The sequence below is a fragment of the Panthera onca genome, chromosome A3 (assembly GCF_046562875.1).
Source record: "Panthera onca isolate mPanOnc1 chromosome A3, mPanOnc1 haplotype 2, whole genome shotgun sequence".
In the NCBI taxonomy this organism is placed as follows: domain Eukaryota; kingdom Metazoa; phylum Chordata; class Mammalia; order Carnivora; family Felidae; genus Panthera; species Panthera onca.
The window spans coordinates 50,144,244-50,162,781 of record NC_138341.1 but is presented as its reverse complement, the minus strand read 5'-3'; the positions used below and the strand labels follow the sequence as shown (position 1 = coordinate 50,162,781).

Genomic DNA, 18,538 nt, shown 5'->3' with positions numbered 1-18,538 from the left:
TATTTACTAATGCTGAACATACAAATAACCTATCACATAGCAATTCCACTCACAGGTATTACCCAAGAAGACTGCATGCTTAACTTCACCAAAAGACATATTCAAGAATATTCATAGCAACCCTATTCATAATAGCCCAAATCTAGAAACTCATAAATGTCCATCGATAGTAGAATGGAGAAAATACATAGTGGTATAGTGACATATTGGAATACTGCACAGAATTGAGAATGAACTACAGCTACATATATAGCATGGATAAATCTCATAGATATTAGGTTGAATAAAAGAAATACTATATGATTCCATTTATCTAAAAAGCAGGCAAAACTATTGTCTGCTCTTAGAAGTCAGGCTATGGATTATTTGGGGTGGGTAGTAACTGGCAGGGCAAATGGATTCAGGAGCTACTAGCAATGCTCTATTTCTTTATCTGAATCCAAGGAACATTTTAGGTTTGTGAGAAATTCATTAAACTGTACACTTATGATGCATGAGCTTTTCTTTACTACTTATTACACTTTACTATAAAGTCTAAAAAAATAATAACTTTTAGGAACAGGTTAGTTGCCTGTCTGCACCTAAAGTGGCCGACAACATCATCATTTAACTTTCCCGATATCCCAGATGGCAGTGAGGGCAGGGAAACCTTGGGGGCTCAGAGAGCCTCTCAAACTTGTTTGGATGAATATTTTCCAAGTCTGAGTTTACATAGCTAAAGAAATGTAAGCAATAATTTGACACGGAGGTGCCTGTGAGAGTAGGAGCAGAGGATGGGACTGACTTTAGCTGTTCCCGTATCTATCAGTGCTCCATCCAGGTCATCCTAAATAAATTTATAATCTATATTTAAAAATAATGTGCTTAATAAATGAACATCACTTCAATCATCTCATATAAACATCAGTATAAGAAAAGGTCCCGTGCTTGTTATGCAAGACAGGTGTCCCAGCCACGAACCCTTCCCCAACCCCTCGCAATCTGATCCCCATTTCCTAAAACCTCCCCCCTCTAAGGTGTTGCCTGAAGGCCGTTTTAACTGTTGGACTCCTGGTTTGACTCTTGTGGTTTCAACGATGGAAAGTGGAAATACCCTCTGACAACATTTCATAACTCGTTAGTTCTGAGGTCGTTATGACAACGGGGTGGTGGTGGCAGGACAAAGCCAGTCAAGGCCTCACCGGGTGGCAGCAGCTCAGAACTGTCCCTGACCCTCCACAGAGCACAGGTCTCCACCGACGGCAGGACTACAGGTTTATACACCAGCCAAGTCTCTCTCTACTCTGGCTCTGCTCATCCTTTTACAAATCCCACTCAGATTCCCCACCGCCCCACGCTGGCCTGCAGCTCACCCTCGCCGTGGTTCACACCCACAGAGCCCAATCTACGGTTTAAACGAGTTCCACTCACATCCTGAGCCTCCACCCACTTTATCCTAATGGGATTTTTGGCTGCTGTACAAATCGACAGAGTGAACGTTTATTTCATTCAAGAGACAAAATAAGAGGTGGGATGTAATGAACTAATTTGTTGATTTATTCAGTCATGTGCCAGCATTGTGCTGCGCGTCACCGTGAATGGGAAAAAGTTAACTGTGTACATCATCAGATTGCGTCATTTTCCTGCTTAAAATAGTCCAATTTCTACCCAAGTTAGAATAAAAAGCAAACACCTGGAAAAGCCTCGTTTAAAATTACAATTACTTTGTCTTTAGTTATGACTTATTTGAAAGTTACACAAAAATACAAAGGTGAGGAGATTGTTGAGCGTATGTCTCTTTCACAATGTTGCTCTTCCGACAAACAGCGAGAAGGCAAGCCACCCAGACAACCGCAGTTACTAACGCTCCCGCACCCCCGCACTAGAAATCTTTTCCACCTAGCGTTGCTTTGCTACAAATTTCGCGAGAACACAGGGGTCCCTTCGGCCCCTCCCCGCGCGGCCAGCTGAGCTCCACCCACTGCTTGCCCGGCGATCTCCTGACGTCATAGGCGCGCCGGAGCGCTCGCACAGCGGAGCCGGGGGCGGAAGTGCTATCGGCGGAAGTGATAATTGCGCGAGTCGTGGGTGGGATGACCGCGGGTCAGCTCCTTAGAAGGCTGTTGCGAGCACTTTCCAGTTCCATGGCTCAGAGCCGAATCGGTGGCGTGTCCCCCTCCAGGGGCATGCACGCGAAGCGCGGGCCTCGAAAGCTCTCCATCGAAGGAAATATTGGTAAGGGCCGGAAAGTGGCTGCCAAGCCTTTGCCTCCCCCGAGCTGGTGGCCGAAAGGCTGGGAAAGGGAGCTGGGCCAAGACCACCCTGCCCCCGCGATCTGACGTGACGGGGCCTTTCCCTTCCCAAAGAGGCCTCTTTGATTTTTAGGATGTCAGGCCTCAGTACTCTCCCACAGTCACGAAGTCCGTAGATAGCCAGGAGTTCCACCAGCTTGTTCTGATCGCAATGAATGCGACAAGGAGCAGGGTGTAATTTCTTTTGTTCTCCTAAAATAGGGATGTCGGATTTTGGGGGGGGGGGGGGTGAAGTGCCATTTAAAATAGGATTTCAGATTTTAGTGTGTGTGTGTGTCCTATGCAATATTTGGGACATGCATTAGAAAAAATTATTATCTATCTACAATTAAAATTTACTGGCGTCCTGTATTTTATCTGGTAGCCCTACCCTGAGAGTTCTTAAAGTTCAGTCATTCAGATACCACTTAGAGTAATTTTACCATGTCTCTCTTCTAGTCCCATATAATTTAACATTTTTCTTAGAAGAAACTCACTTTTTAAACTTAAAACATGTTTTAAAAGTAACTGTTACAAGAGTAGAGACCCGGTATCTTAGATAAAAAGGAACCAAAAAAACAAAGCATAACACTTCGGTTTTTTGTTTTTTTTTTTAATGTTTATTTATTATTGAGAGAGAGCATGAGCAGGGGAGGGACAGAGAGAGAGAGGGAGACATAGAATCCGAAGCAGGCTCCAGGCTCTGAGCTGTCAGCACAGAGCCTGATGCGGGGCTCGAATGCACAAACTGTGAGATCATGACCTGAGCCGAAGTCGGGCGCTTAACCGACTGAGCCACTCAGACGCCCCTGCTTCAGTTTAACGTTAATAAGTTCTGACTTGATGCTTTTACCTGCTGAGGTGCTGAATAAGTGTTGAAAATTGAAGACAGCCTAGAAGCCAACTGAGAATTTCTCATTTTATTCATTCGACAAATAACCCTTTGAGCAACTTCCATATGCTAACACTGTTCTTAACCCTGAGGATATAGCACTGAACAGAACAAATAAAAATCTCAGCTCTCACGGAACTCTAGTAGAGGTAAATAATAAACAGTATGAATTAAGTAAACAATATATTAGATAGTAATGAATGTGATGGGAGAAAATTCAGGGGTGAGAGATTGAGGGAGGTTGCAGTTTTAAATAGGTTAGTCAAGACAGGCCTCACTGAGAAGGTGACGTTGAGGCAACAACCAGAAGAAAGCGATGCAACCATGTGGATAACTGGGAGACTCTTCCAGGCAGAGGGAAGACCAAGTGCAAAGGCCCTAAGGTGGATAGCATGTTCAGGGAACAAGAAGAAAGCTGTTGTGGCTGGAGTGGAGTAAGCAAGGGGGAGAATGGGAGGAGATGAGGTCCAAAGGTAAGGGGTGACTGGATTGCATAGGCCTTGTAGTCCATGTTGGACTTCTACTTGCCACTGGAAAAGATTTGCGCTGTCACATGACATGATTTGACTTAAATTATAAGAAGGGGTGACTTTAGCTGATATGTTGAAAGTAGGGGTCAGGTGGTTATTGCAATGGTGAGTTGCAGTGAGTTCGAACAGGGTGGTGACCGTGGAGGTGGTAAGAAGCAGTTGGATTCCAGTTACATTTTAAGGCAGGGCAAACTGGATTTAGTAGCAGATGTGGATGGAGTATGAGGTAAAGAGAGGTCCGTGATCACTCCAATCATTTTGGCCTGAGCAACTCGAAAAATGGGAGTTCCAAATTTTCATAAATGGGAGAAGAACGAGAAGAACAGACTGAGCACAGAGGATGGTTTCAAGATTTTACCTTTAGTCGTGTTAGGTTTTTGTATGCTTGGTAGATATCTGAGTGGAGATGTTGACGAGGCAGTTTGATATATAAGTCTGGAGTTCAGAGTCTCCCTGGACTGGAGGTATAAATGTAGATGGTATTTGAAGCCAGGAGACCTTGTCGTGTTGATGGAAAGGACTAAGCCATGGGGCAGTTAGATGGAAGAAGGAATCAGGCAAAAGAAACGGAGAAGGAATGACTACTGAGGTAGGAGAAAAACCAGAAGAGAATGATATCTTGGAAGCAAAGTGAAGAAGGTGTTTGGGGAGTGGGAATGTTCAACTGTGTAATGCTGTTTAGGTAATGGAGCTTTTTGGTGAACTTGAGAAGAACGGTTTTTAGGGGCAGTAGGGGTGAAAGTCTGATTGGCATAGGTTCAAGGAGAATGGGAGGTGACAATGGATTCAGACAACTACAAGTTTTCTTAGAAAGGGGAGACATGGGGTGGTAGCTGAAATGGGAAGAAGGTTTGAGGGGGTTGTTTCCATTTTTTTTTTTTTTTTTTTTTGTAAGAGGTATTGGATCATATTTTTAAGCTGGTGGAAATGGTCTAGTAGAGAGAGCAAAAAAATTCATGAAGCAGGAGACAGGATATAATTACTGGAGTGATTTTAGTAAGCAAGGAGTGGAATCTCTTGCCGAAGTGGAGAGAGGTTGGCCTAAGCTAGGAGCAGAGTTTATCCCTCGGAACAGTGTGCGTGGCAATATAAATGAGTACTGACTCGAGTAGGTGTGGTGGGAACTTGGGGAAGGTCTTTTGGTTGTTTCCTCAGTGAAACGGGAAGAAGGGTCAGCTAAGCAGAGTGAGTGTGAGGAGAGAGGCAAGACATGAATTAGTCTAGTGAGTGAGCAAGAGAAATGTAGAGTTGCTAGGCAGCATTAAGGACCCACTTGGACTTAGTGGTCATGAGTTTAAAGTGAGATCAGTCACCACATCTGTGTGTGTTTCTGCAGCCAAATCAGAAACATCAAAAAGATTGAGAAGGGAGGGTCCTGACAGTGTTCAAGATGTTCTGCCTTTGGGAAACGTGCCTCTAAGGGAAGCTCTGTTCTCAGAGCCCACAGAGGTACCAAAGTACTTCACAAAAGAAGTACTTGGACAGGCCATGAGGTGAAGTTTGATTTTCCTGACCAATTTTCCTGACCTTTGCTTCTTAACCTTTGTAGATGGATGTGCTTCTGCCTTGGTTTCTCCTGAACCAAGACTTACCGAATATGTGCTATGAGGGTAGACTCACATGTGATACAGTTCCTGTCCTTTAAGAAGCTCATAGCCAGGTGGGAGGAGCAGACTTCTAAACATCGTTCCTGTACCATGTGATGAGTGCCATGTTTGCTTGGGCATGGAAACTCAGAATCTCTGGGGTAGGAATTCCCAAGGGGGAGATGAGAAAGGAATGTTCCAGGTACAGGAAGTAACACTTGCCAAGGCAAAGCCTGAAGAAACATGCGGTTTTAATAACAGGGATGTACCTGTGTGGCAGAACAAGAGGGTGGAAGGGTAGACTTGCCAGATGTCGAACAACCTTGTGGACCATGCTGGTAGAGGGACCGTGCGGGGGAGGGTACGAAGATTTGAGGCCGGGATGTGTCACAACCAGATTAATTTTAAAACAGAAATTGGCCAGAATGAACAAATAGGAAGGTCCATAAAACAGGCACTTTCTTTATATGTCTTGTTTGCTGCACTACCCACAGTGTCTTGTATCATTGCTCTGAGTGAATGAGCAGGAACAGAATTTGGAGTAGCTAGACTGGTTTTGTGGCTGCTGTTGTAGTAGTGGGAGTGTGGGAAGATGCCGGCCTGGACAGAGGGAATGGAAGGACTGAGAAGAATGGAGTCATTTGAGAGAGATTCTTAGAAGTGAGATTGACAGGACTAGGTGGCCACTTCTAGTGTAGAAGATGACAGTGAGGCTTTTAGTTTGGACACTGACCGGAAACTGAAGATGGGAATAAAGGAAGAGGAAGTCTGGGGAGGTAAGAGTGACATGTTTAGTTATCAGGTCCCTCTGAGGCATACAGAGATAGATGTTCTGGAGTAGATTAGGACATGTGCCTGAAATCCAGAGGGATGGGACTGAGCTTTCAGGTATGGAAGTTGTTGATGGTGGGGGTAGCTGTTGAAGCCTTGGAAGTGGATGCACTTGCCCAAGGAAAGTGTGACTAATGACAAGTGGACTGGGGGACCCTAATCTGGCTGTTTCTGGTTTTACCTCCTACAACTCTCCATCACCCCACACAGCCTGGTGACTGTCCTCAGGCGGAATTAGTCACTGCCTCCTCTGTGTGCTCCCATAACATTTTGTACCCACAAATGCTGCAGCACTTGACTTCTGTTGAGACCTTCCCTGGGTTGGCGGCTTGGTGTTTTGCTCATCTTGGCATCACCAGCACTTAACCCCTGCCTGACCCATTGTATTTTTTCAGTGTTGACCACATGTTTGGCTCCTGTGCTTTGACATCCACGTGAAAGGTAGTCACTGGTGCCCACGGAAGGAATATGTCAAACTGCTTTACAATCCTAGTCAGGACTGAGCTTGTTCTCTAATCACAGGTGGCATCCCCAAATAAATGAGTACCCATCCAGGAAACCTGAATAGAGGAAGGTAAAGCCTTGTCCTGACTGAAGTTAGATATGTTTAGAGGGGCTTTTCTAGTAGTCCTGCTGCTCCAAGTCTTGTTGATCTGATCCTGTAAGTGCAGACACCCTGCTCATGTGTCTGGTATGAGCTGTGAAGCCATCTGCCATGTGTGATGGAACGTCAGAAACTTGGTGCCTGAACAATGCCTGAAAATCTAAGAAATACTTAGCCTATCTTCTAAGTGTATTCATGGCTACGGTATATTATTGCCTCCCAAAGCCAGTTATTTTGTAATTACAAACCTCAGTTGAACAAAGGATTACCATATGAAATACTGGCAGTGAGTGATCTCAGACCATTCTCACTTTGATTTTCAAAGACCCAACCGAAGCAGAAGAAACTTCATCACTTTTACAGTCTAGAGGCTTGTATATAAAGCAGCGGAGAGAGCTTCCCTAATAGCATGTTTCCTGCATTCTAACATCACTAATGCTCATCTTTTGCTTTTATTGCGTGTAAACAACTGGGCAAAGAATCCTAGCGGAAAAGAGACTATTTATTCTAAACGTTGTATATTGGAGTGTTTGTTTCTGTGATTCGCCTCGTTCCATCCATCTCCATTCCTAGGACCTGGCTAGGTACTCAGGATGCAAAGGGAACAAGGCCAGTCTGTGTCTTCAAAAAGCAAGTGGAGAGAGTGATGGGTCAACAAATAATTACAACGTAATACCTTGGTACATCAGAGAAGGCAGTAATTAGCTCTGCCTCCGGGTGACGTGGAGCTGGAGAGAGTTCAGGAGGGTTTCACGGAGAAGGAGGGAGTGAAAGGATGAATCCTGTAGTGGGCAAAGTGGGGGAGGAAGGTGTTCCAGACCAGTGAGGTCTCATGCTGAACAGAGTGGTTTGGATTGTTCGGATTGTTTGCTGGGAGCTGGGAGCAACTTTTTTTTGGTAAACATAGTTTTCCCTAGGAAAAACATTAAAAGGAATGAGGGCAAAAGTGTATTATGTTTCTTTTAAGCCTGCTGAGTGATTTTTGTTACGTTTGCCCAGCGTGCTTTTAGGCTCAGAGCCTTTCTGAACCTAGGTACTTTGTTTCACCGGTGGATTATGAACTTTTTGAGGGCAGGATCTCAGCCTAGTTCATTTTATAGTACCTACTAGTTAGTAGCGATTCCATAAACATCTCATAAACATCTGGTGAGCGAGTGAGTGAGAGGTGAATGTGGCATCACATGCAGTTCCTGAAGTAAAGGCTTTCAATTTTCTTTGGAAGACTTTTGTGTTTAAGATAGACGGTTTTATATATATTGCCTTTGTTTGCTTTTTGGTAAAAGGTTTCAGAATTGGATTTTTGCCATGTTTTTCATTTTGTTCAGGAGAGGAAAATGCTTGGAGGTGATGGTATGTTTAAGAGGCTCACATGAAATACAGCTGTATTAAATTTAAAATAATACATTATTTTGGACATTACTCTCTGACTGCTAGGTTTTAGCAGAATGTAGCAATAGCAGGCATCATAGTTTATAGAAAAATTTGTGGAAGAGAGAAAGGAAAAGATGGACATTAGCAAGAGAACTCTTTGGTGCAGCTTGTGGAATGACAGTCTTGGTGCTAATAAAAATCAACATGTTGAACTAATATACTCTAAGAAAGTACCTTCCGCCCTTTTTCAAGTCATGGCGCATATAGTAAAGTTCAGTAATAGCCAAGGCCTGAAGGGAAGGTTTGATTCTGCGATCTGATACCTCCCACGTTTCATGATATTAAAGAGTATATTGAAAGATAACAGTGAACCTGGGATCCAACTATCGTGATAATGATATCATAAGAAGCTGGTGCTCTGCACAGAGACCAGACAAAGGGAGGACTTTTTCTTGTTTGCCCAGTGTTGCATAAAGAGGAATGGCTTTTGGTGGACATGAGTGTTCTGCTTGCTAGGAGGAGGCCAATGTAGCAGGAAAGAAGCAGATGTCACCACTCTTATGAAGCCCCTGGAACACTTTAAAACATTTGTCTTAAAAAAAAAAAAAAACAAAAAAAAAACTAACACAACACCCAAAACCCCAGCAGGAAGAAGAAAAACCTGTTATGATTAGGTATTATATCACTAAAAAAAGTTATGTTGTGTGTGCTTTTAAAATAAATATATAACTGAATTATCTTTTAAAATTATTCCATATTTGTGGCCTATGCCTGGCACAGCTGAGTTCCATTAGAACATGGTTTTAAGAACTACTGCCCTATGGCAAATGACCCCGGCTCTCTGAGCCCTAGAGCAACATGGATGGCACAGCTCTTAGGACCTGCCACCACCATTTACTGTCATTCTTTGCTGAAGCCAGCTTCTGATTACTCAACTGACTTTCCAGAAGCTTTCGAATGGGCACTGGGGTGCAGGGTAGAGCTGTTGTCCTGGTGTAATTATTCCAGTAATTGGAACTGTAGATTTCCCATTACATCAAATTTGTTGCCATTCTGGGTTTTGTGTGCTTAAATGGCCTGAGTCGATTTCTCAGAGTCCTGACTGCCCTTAGATGAACTAATAGTGTCTGATCTCAGAGGTGAATTTGACATTTTCTAACCCTGAGGGCCCTTCCTGTCCATCTGCAATAGTTTTTTAGATTGTTTTTAACGTTTAAAGCATTTAATTCTAACAGTCACTTAATCCCAGCCATCTCAATTACCTTAATCTTTTCCTGTTAATTAAAATAGCTTTTCACTGATAGGCAGGAACCATGTTCTAGATTTAATCAACAACCTGCGATCTAAATATTGACCATCTATGCCAAATATTTTAAGCTAGAGACTTTTTAGGGCAGGCAGACATCTGATAATATATAAACTCAACCAATTTGTAATTCCTGTCAGTCTCTTAGGTACTTCATGATAAGCCTGTAGGCTTTTATTCAGTAGTCTGGTATGTGGTTTTAGAACCTATATTAAAAAAAAAACAAAAACTACCTCTGTTGATTTTGAACAGATTGTAATGGACAGCAACCTCAAATATAAGTATGCATCAGGATCACTTTGGGGCATACTTACAAATGTGGATTCCTGGGTCCCAACCCCAGAGAGTCAGGTCCTGTTAGGAAACCAAAAGTAAGACCCATGAAGCAATCAAAACAATTGAATGCTAAACATACTTTATTTTTTAAAAATTTTTTTTAATGTTTATTTACTTTTGACAGAGAGAGACAGAGCATGAGCATGGGAGGGGCAGAGAGAGAGGGAGACACAGAATCTGAAGCAGGCTCCAGGCTCTGAGCTGTCAGCACAGAGCCCGACACAGAGCCCAAACTCCCGAGCTGTGAGATCGTGACCTGAGCCGAAGTCGGACGCTCAACCGACTGAGCCACCCAGGCGCCCCTAAACATACTTTAAGCAGTTAATAAATATTTCTTATTTGATTCACTTGCCCCATATGGTAGAAATTCCATGTGAACTAGAGACATTCTGAACCCATGGAAGAGGTGGGGCCTTGGCCTTGGTAGGGGAAAGGATTTAGACACAGGCCTGGAAGAGCAGGGGAAGGCATTTATTCACTGAAGTGTGGGAAGAGCAGAGGCTGGGCGGATGTGCAAAGGCACGCATGGGCTGGGTGGAGGTGGAACTGAGAGATGAGTGTGACTGTACAGAACACACAGGTTCATGATGTTTGTTCTTACCCTGTGTTGTTCAGACAGGAGTTGGAGTGGTGTGTAATCGATGGCACATGTTGGATGTGTGGGCTCTTCTGAGACAATCCCTTCACGCCTGATCAGTAACCCTGGGTGGCTGATAGAATTGACTTGAAGGGCACCTCCCTTCCTTCTCTTGGTTCCATTAAATGTTTCACTCAGTCAGATCATTATGCTGGTTTGTGGTTCCAGTTCCACTCTGTGTGCCCTAGAGGAGCCCCATCTTCTACCTGCAGAAACAGAATTACAATTGCAGTGACAGATTCTTACCCAGAAGGCCAGACCAAGTGTAAAGGATGATTAGCTGATCTAGCTCAGAGTAGTCAGGGTCTGGAAAAGCTTCGTGCAGGAAGTACATCTGAGCAGAATCTTGAAAATTGAGTAGCGGGTTGACCAGGTGAGGGGAGAAGATGCTCCAGGAAATGGGAGCACATTTGCAAAATCACATTTGCAGGGAAGAACATGGCATGATTGGAGTTTGGTCAGCAGGAGCTCAGGGTGCCTGAAGGAAGCTGAGGCCAGAGAGGTATATGCAGGTGTTATGTCGCGTAGACCATGCTAAAGGGTTGGATTTTGTCACAAAAGCAATAGGGAGCTGGTAGAGGGTTTTAAGCAGTGTTATTTTGTGTTCAGTGTGGCTGCAGTATGGATGATAGATTAAAGAGGGCAATGCCAGAGTCAGAGAGGCAAGAGATGAGAGCCTGATGAGCTTGGAGGTGGGAATGGAGAGAAAAGGAGGGATGGGGAAATTTTAGAAGGCAAGTGCAAAAGGACTTGGTGGCTACTTGAGGTTTGGCAGAGGAGGGACAAGCCCTGACAGTGAGTGGATGCTGCTGCCATACCCGGGTCCAGGATATGGGAAGAAAGTCATTTTGGTGGGGATGATGATGACTTCATGTAGGGAGCAGACTGATTTTGAGGTATTTGTGGGACATCCAAGCGGAGGTGTCTGGAGGGCCCTTAGCGAGTCTGGAGCTCAGGAAGGTATAGGCCAGACATTGGTGTAAATGGAAAAAGATAATTTGTTGTACTAGGTTGGTTTCATCTCCAGAATATTTCTCAAAAGCAACCACAACTTTCCACGTCCTCTGCCATCCCTTGGTTCAGGCTACTATTATATTCTAATTGGTGTGGCTACTTCTGTTAGCGGTCTGTTCTTTTTTTTTTTTTTTTTTTTTAATTTTTTTTAACGTTTATTTATTTTTGAGACAGAGAGAGACAGAGCATGAACAGGGGAGGGGCAGAGAGAGAGGGAGACACAGAATTGGAAGCAGGCTCCAGGCTCCGAGCCATCAGCCCAGAGCCCGACGCGGGGCTCGAACTCACGGACTGTGAGATCGTGACCGCGAGATCGTGACCTGAGTCAAAGTCGGACGCTTAACTGACTGAGCCACCCAGACGCCCCGTTAACGGTCTGTTCTTACACAGCTGGCAGAGTGATCTTTTAAAAACGAGATGGAATCTGGGGCACCTGGGTGGCTCAGTCGGTTGCACGTCCAACGTCGGCCCAAGTCACGATCTCACGGTCTGTGGGTTTGAGCTCCACATTGGGCTCTGTGCTGTCAACTGAGAGCCTGGAGCCCGCTTCAGATTCTGTCTCTCTCTCTCTCTCTCTCTCTCTCTGCCCCTCCCTGCTCATTCTCCCTCTCTCTCTCTCAAAAAAAAAAAAGAAAAATAAATAAAAAATGAGATGGAATCTTTTCATTTCTCTGCTTAAAATACGTTGCCACAGATTTCCCATTGCTCTTAGAATAGATTCGAACTTTTTTTTTTTTTTAATTTTTTTTTTTTTAACGTTTATTTATTTTTGAGACAGAGTGTGAACAGGGGAGGGGCAGAGAGAGGGGGAGACACAGAATCTGAAACAGGCTCCAGGCTCTGAGCTGTCAGCACAGAGCTTGACGCGGGGCTCGAACTCACAGACCGTGAGATCATGACCTGAGCCGAAGTCGGACGCTTAACCGACTGAGCCACCCAGGCGCCCCTAGATTCGAACTTCTTACCATGCTACGAGGTCTTGCCTGATCTGGTCCAGCCTGCCTACCTGCTCCTCCAAACATCTTGAGCCTTTGCTTGACCATGTCTCTTCTAGGCCACAGGCTTCTCTTCTGTCTTGTCGTACACCAGGTCCCCCCACACCCCCCAGCCCTTGCTTATGCGGCTCCCTTTGCCTGAAATACCCTTCCCCCATCCTCGGCCTGACTAACTCCTCACCTTTCAGCTCTTACCTCAGAGAACATTTTCTTCAGAGGAACCTTCCCTGGTCTCCTGTGCTGTATTAGAGCCGTCCTGCATTTTTCTTTCCGACCACTCAACACCATTTGTTATTGGTTACTTCCGTGTTTGTTTAGTGTCTCCCTGCAAGCTCTGTGAGGGCAGAATCCATCCTATGTTTTGTTCATCACTGTACCCCAGTGCCAGATAGTCCTGAGCCCATAGTAAGCACTCCGGTAAATACTGATTAGGTTTGTTGAGCGAATGAGGGTCATCATCTGAATTTTCTTTCTTGAAAAACTTGCAGTTTTTACAGTCACAGAATATGATTCACGCATTACAACTTAAGTAGCTGATTTCATCTACTTCTGGTAGTCTTACATTTTTCAAGGTTATTAAATAGTTTGCCTCTGGGAGGTTGAAGCATTAAAACTGCAAGTCATATCTGAAGGGTATTTATCTTCCCTAATGCCCGTATTCCTTATGGCGACTCTGGTTAGCAGGGCCTGACCTATCCATTGGCCGTCGGACAGTCGTATGGCACTGAGTTTTGAAATTGGGAAACCTGGTGCTTGTTGCCTTAAGTTGGGTCTTTGTGGCAGAGTTTAGTAGCAGCGTCTCCTTCAGCCCTCATTTGGGAAGTGTCCCAATACGTGCTGTTTGCGTTGCAGCTGTGGGAAAGTCCACCTTTGTGAAGTTACTCACGGAAACTTACCCAGAGTGGCACATAGCTACAGAACCTGTAGCAACATGGCAGAATGTCCAGGCCGCTGGCACCCAAAAAGTAAGTTTTGAGTTGTGGTGGGTAGTTGGCAGGCATGGGTGAATAAACTCATTGTAATAATCTAATTTGCTCTGAGTTGGTGAAATAGCCCAGTTTGAGTCTCTGTTTTAAAATACTTTCATTCCAGAAAGCAGACCGCATGTGCCAGAGAGGATATGATTTGTTTGAATATGTTTAGTTTTGATTTTTGTGGTTTTTACATGTCTACATAAGTGACTGCCTCTGTTCTTTGTGGTTTCCCAAAGCATGTCCAGCCATCCTGGCTTTGTCATTCCTACCCTTAAGTGTATTACTGAAGCTGGCCATCAGGATTATTAATAGTTAATTATAGTGATCTTAACTTATTTATGAAGTCTGAGAAATTGGAAGGGACTTAGCGAACATCTTGTCACACTCTGAGTCGATGCAGAAGTAATAGCTGACGTTTATAAGGCACACTCTGCCACTTACTATGCCAAGCGCGGTGCATTTCACTTATGCCTCGTGGCGTAGGACCCAGTGTCACGTCTACTGCTTTGGGAGAGGCCGTAGGTTTGGTTTCAACACCAGCCACATCAGTGTGAGTAGGGAAGGACCAAGTTAGACGTGAACCTCAGAGGTAGCCCAGGGAATGGCACCACCTTGCCTCAGTCTCCACACACTCCTCCCACAGCCACCGGGAACATTCGCCGAGCAGCTTGTTCTGGGTTTTAACAACTCTAATTGTTAGAAAGTTCTTGTATGAGCCACTTTGCATCCCTGTGACTCTGACTCATTGATTCAAGTTCTGCCTCTTAAGTGTTTTGACTTTCCCACATGACAACGCTTCATATAGTTGAAGGTAATGATTTGTTTGCTCTTTCTCTTCCGTGAGTCTTTCAAGCCAAACACCATTTTCCTCCAGACTCTTCCTCATTCCGAAGTAACTTTGTCTAGGCGATAAGCTCCACTTTGTTAGTTTTCTGGTTAGAATTTACTAAAAGTAGTACTCTAAATGGTAAAATATAGAACTTGTTTCAGGTGCCATTTTTCTGTTATTCGAACTCAGAATTGTATTACCTCTTTAGGCAGGCACTTCATGCTTATTGTGGATATATGTTTTTTAAATTGCCTCTTCGTGTGTGTGTGGGGGGGGAGTATTTATGAAATTAGCTTTCCATTTAGAAAATAAATTACCTATCTTTTTCTGAGTATGCCGCAGGTCACCTGTTACAGGGATTTAAAAAATACGTCCACAAATCGGTGGATGAGCTTTCCTTTGAGAGGTAGACCCAAATTCTCTCCTTGAGTGTGGGCTGGACTTAGGGACTTGCTTCTGATGAATAGAATATAGCAGGAATACAGTGGGACTTTCTAAGGTAGACCATAAAAGACATTGTATTTTCCACTTTGTTCTGTCTTGATCACTTTTGGCTCTGGGGATGCCGGCTGCCATGTCACGAAGCAGCCTTGTCTGTGAAGAGGCCCATGAAGCAAGGGATGATTGAGTCCCCTCCTGCCAACAGAGTGTGAGTGAGTCTTCTTAGAAGTGGATTGATCCTTCAGCCCCAGTGAAGTCTTCAGATGACTGGCCTCCACCAACATCCTGACGGAAACTTTTTGAGAAACTCCAAGGCAGAACCAGGCGCTAAGCTGTGCCCCAATTCCTTGCCCGTAGAAACTGAGATAATGAACATTCTTTTTGTTTAAGCCACCAGACTTTGGCACAGTTTGTTGTGCAGCAGTAGAAAATTAATACTCACGTAGTCCCATTATCCAGAGGGAAATAGTTAACATTTTTGTTCTTTTAGATTTCTTTCTAAAGAGGAGAAAATGTATATATTTATATACACCTATGTTAATATGTTAATACACCTATGTTAATGTATTAAAACATATATACATTTCCTTTTTTTTTAAGCAAAAATTGTAATTGTTACCTGCATGGCTTTTGATATACAAGGTCTTCCTTTCATAGTCATTTTAACGATCGCAGTTTACTGCATAATATCATAATTAAAAGACTTAATTTAATACATAATATTACATGTATTAACTTCTTCCTGTTATAAGCAGTGTTACAATGATGAATATCCTTGTAGCTACATCTTTTTTTCTTTTTAATAGCTAAATTTTGTGCACTTTTGTGTTTTCTTAGGATAATCTACAATTGGAATTTTGATGTCCAGAAATTACACATCTTGTTGACACTTGTTATATATACTTTACAGAATTTTCCTACAGAAAAGTTGTACTACTCTCCCCATAGTTTTTGGCGACACTGGGTGTTACTGTTTTTCATCCTTTCTAATATGAGGGACAAGAAAATGGTGTGTTACTTTGTTTTACATTTCTTTGATTACCAATGAATTCAACATCTTTTTTATGTTATCAGTCATTTATTACTATTCTTTAGTGAATTGTCTATTCAGACCTCTTGCTTTTCTTTTTCCTATTGAGATCTTCACATTTTTGTAATGGCTTCATAAGAACTCACTGTATGTTAAGTATCTCAACTCTGTCCTATATTGCTGATACTTTCCCCAGTTGGTCATTTTTCTTCTATCTTTATATATGATCTGTTTTGCCATATAATGCTTTTAAGTTTTTATGTAATAAAATCTTCTTGTAATTACTGCCTTTGATGTTAAAGTTTAAAAAGGCCTCAATCTGAGATTATAAAAATCTTTGCCTATGTTTCTATCTCTTTTATGGTTTTATTTTGCTCTCTGTGTGACTTTAAAAGTTATACGAGGCTAGTTTTCCCCCCAAGTCGTTATTTACTTTTCATAATAGTATTCTTGTTTAGTTTATTCCTGAGTGGTTATGTATTTTCTTATTATTGTGACTGGGATCTGTTTTCCCATCTTTTTCAAAGTTATTACTGTTTTGAAGGAAAGCAGTTAACCGTATTTGTCTCATGTGACTTAATTTTTGTAACATTATTGGTTTTTTTTTTTTTTTTTTGCTTTATCTGCTTGAGGTCTTAGAAAATAATAGTTTTCTCTAAAAACTGATCATTTGTAAGAGTTAAGAGTTCTCCGATATCCATACTTCTGTTTTCTTTTATTGGGTAGAAGTTCCAGAACAATACTAACTGTAGCAGCACTGACAGTTAGTTAGCCTTATCTTGTTTTGTCTTTAATGAAACGACATCTGGCGCATCAGTGTTCAGTTCTGTGATGGTTAATTGTTTCAGTAGATCATGTGCGGCAAGTGCCCTTCTAATTACTAGGATAGTAACATTTTCCTCAGGATCAGATGTTGAATTTTCATCAAAAGCCCTTTTAGTACCTAGTGAGATAATCATGGGGTTTTTCTTTTTTTAATCTCTTAGTAGTAGTCAATAGATTTGATAGTGGTGCCGTTTGTACATTCTAGAATGAACCCTTTTGATCATGGTATACTGTCCTATTAATTTGCTACTAGGTTGTTTGAAATTTTGCATGTGTATTTATATATTTAATTGGTATTGCTATTTTTTTTAACAGGTTTTACCATTAGGGTTATGAATGAATTGAGAAGTTTTATACTGTTTTAGCATAGGAATTATCTATTCTTTGAAGGTACGATAGAAATCATTTTTTAAATAATATGGATCCAGTGCTGTTTGGGGGGTAGAGTTACTGGACAACTGTTTCTTTCTCAATTATCATTCAGAGTTTGTGTTGTTTTAGGTATTTTTCTTTCAAATAGGATTTTTAGTTTTTACCCAGTGTTAGGGTTTGCCTTTCCTGGGTATTTTCTCTCTTCTATCACCTTATTTTATGCTTTCATCTTTTTTTTTTTTCCTTTTTGCTATATTTAATATTCTCTTTCATTTTTCTCCCCTTTAGTCACACGAGAAACATACCATTTTTATCCTAACAGCGGAAACGTTTAAATTAAAAATGTACATGTGCTGTTGAGTCTGGTGGCTTTGTCGGTTAAGCGTCTGACTTCAGCTCCAGTCAAGATCTGATGGCTCATGAGTTCGAGCCCTGTATCTGGCTCTCTGCTGTCAGTGCAGAACCTGCTTCGGATCCTCTGTCTCCCTCTCTCTCTGTCCCTCCCCCCCCAAATATATAAACATAAAAATGTACATGTTTAAACCTATCTTTTAATGTTAGTGGAGTCTCTGTGAAAGGGAAAAACAAACCAAAACAAAACTTTTTTACTTTTTTAAATTATCTTCTTCTCCAGTATATTAAAATTATCTGAAATTTTGTAGATCCTGAATGCTTTTCCATTGTGAAATGTCTCTTTTAACAATAGAAATTTGGCACTCAGTTTTATACCCATTTAAATAATAGTTCCTTAGTTACATTTCACTCTGTTCTACCAGTTGATCACTGACCACTGTTTTCTCATTACCACATCTTCCCATTTTGTAATTTTTCAGTTGGTTGGAATATATTTTAGAGAATTTTTTTCAGAAGGGGTATGTGGGTGGTATAATTTCTGAGTGATTGCTTGTCTAAAAAATGTCTGTTTTTTTGCTCTGGAATATGAAAGGTAGTTTCTGTTGTAGAGAAGTATTTTATATGGTTCTGATCCTTTTTTTTTTTTAATTTTTTTTAATGTTTATTTTTTATTTATTTTTATTTATTTATTTTTTAACGTTTATTTATTTTTGGGACAGAGGGAGACAGAGCATGAATGGGGGAGGGGCAGAGAGAGAGAGAGACACAGAATTGGAAGCAGACTCTAGGCTCTGAGCCATCAGCCCAGAGCCCGACACGGGGCTCGAACTCACGGACCGCGAGATCGTCACCTGAGCTGAAGTCGGACGCTTAACCGACTGAGCCACCCAGGCGCCCCTTAATGTTTATTTTTGAGAGAGAGAGAGAGAGAGACATAGAGTGCAAACAGGGGAGGGATAGAGAATGGGGGAGACACAGATCTAAAGCAGGCTCCAGGCTCTGTCTGAGCTGTGAGCACAGAGCCCAATGCGCAGCTCGAACTTACCAACCACATCGTGACCTGAGCCAGAGCTGGATGCTTAACTGACTGAACCACCCAGGTGTCCCTGATCCCCCCCCCTTTTTTTTTTTAAATAAGTAATTTGTGTGATTCCCCCTTGTTAGGTTTTTGTTTTATTTTTATGAATTGTCGACATTTTGGCAGGATAGGTCCAGCTATGGGTTCGTGTGTGTGTGTGTGTGTGTGTGTGTGTGTGTTTATGCTTATGAAAGCTATATATGTAAATATATATGAAATCTCTTATGGTACTCAGTGAATTTCTCTGGTGGAAAGTCTCATGT

General features: G+C 42.4%; 1 protein-coding gene and 1 long non-coding RNA gene across 6 annotated transcripts in view; one reads left to right on the top strand and one right to left on the bottom strand.

Annotated features, from left to right (window-relative positions):
* Positions 1–1,198: 1,198 nt before the first annotated feature.
* DGUOK (deoxyguanosine kinase) overlaps positions 1,199–18,538 on the top strand; it is a 30,054-nt gene continuing 12,714 nt past the window's right edge. Inside the window, exons 1-2 of one of the 5 annotated variants that reach the window (XM_081795250.1) lie at positions 1,981–2,214; positions 13,225–13,337. In XM_081795250.1, coding sequence (XP_081651376.1) covers positions 2,073–2,214; positions 13,225–13,337 — 255 coding nt within the window. In that variant the 5' untranslated portion in view covers positions 1,981–2,072. Of the gene's footprint in view, positions 1,508–1,980; positions 2,215–13,224; positions 13,338–15,526; positions 15,626–18,538 lie in introns of those variants that run through there. The other 4 variants (XM_078444609.2, XM_078444610.2, XM_078444612.2 and 1 more) reach the window with 4 other exon arrangements.
* On the bottom strand, positions 9,629–13,230 carry LOC132694288 (uncharacterized). Its single transcript, XR_009617243.3, has 3 exons — positions 12,568–13,230; positions 10,328–10,569; positions 9,629–9,744 (listed from the first exon to the last, which is right to left on the bottom strand). It is a non-coding gene; the product is annotated as an uncharacterized LOC132694288 (long non-coding RNA).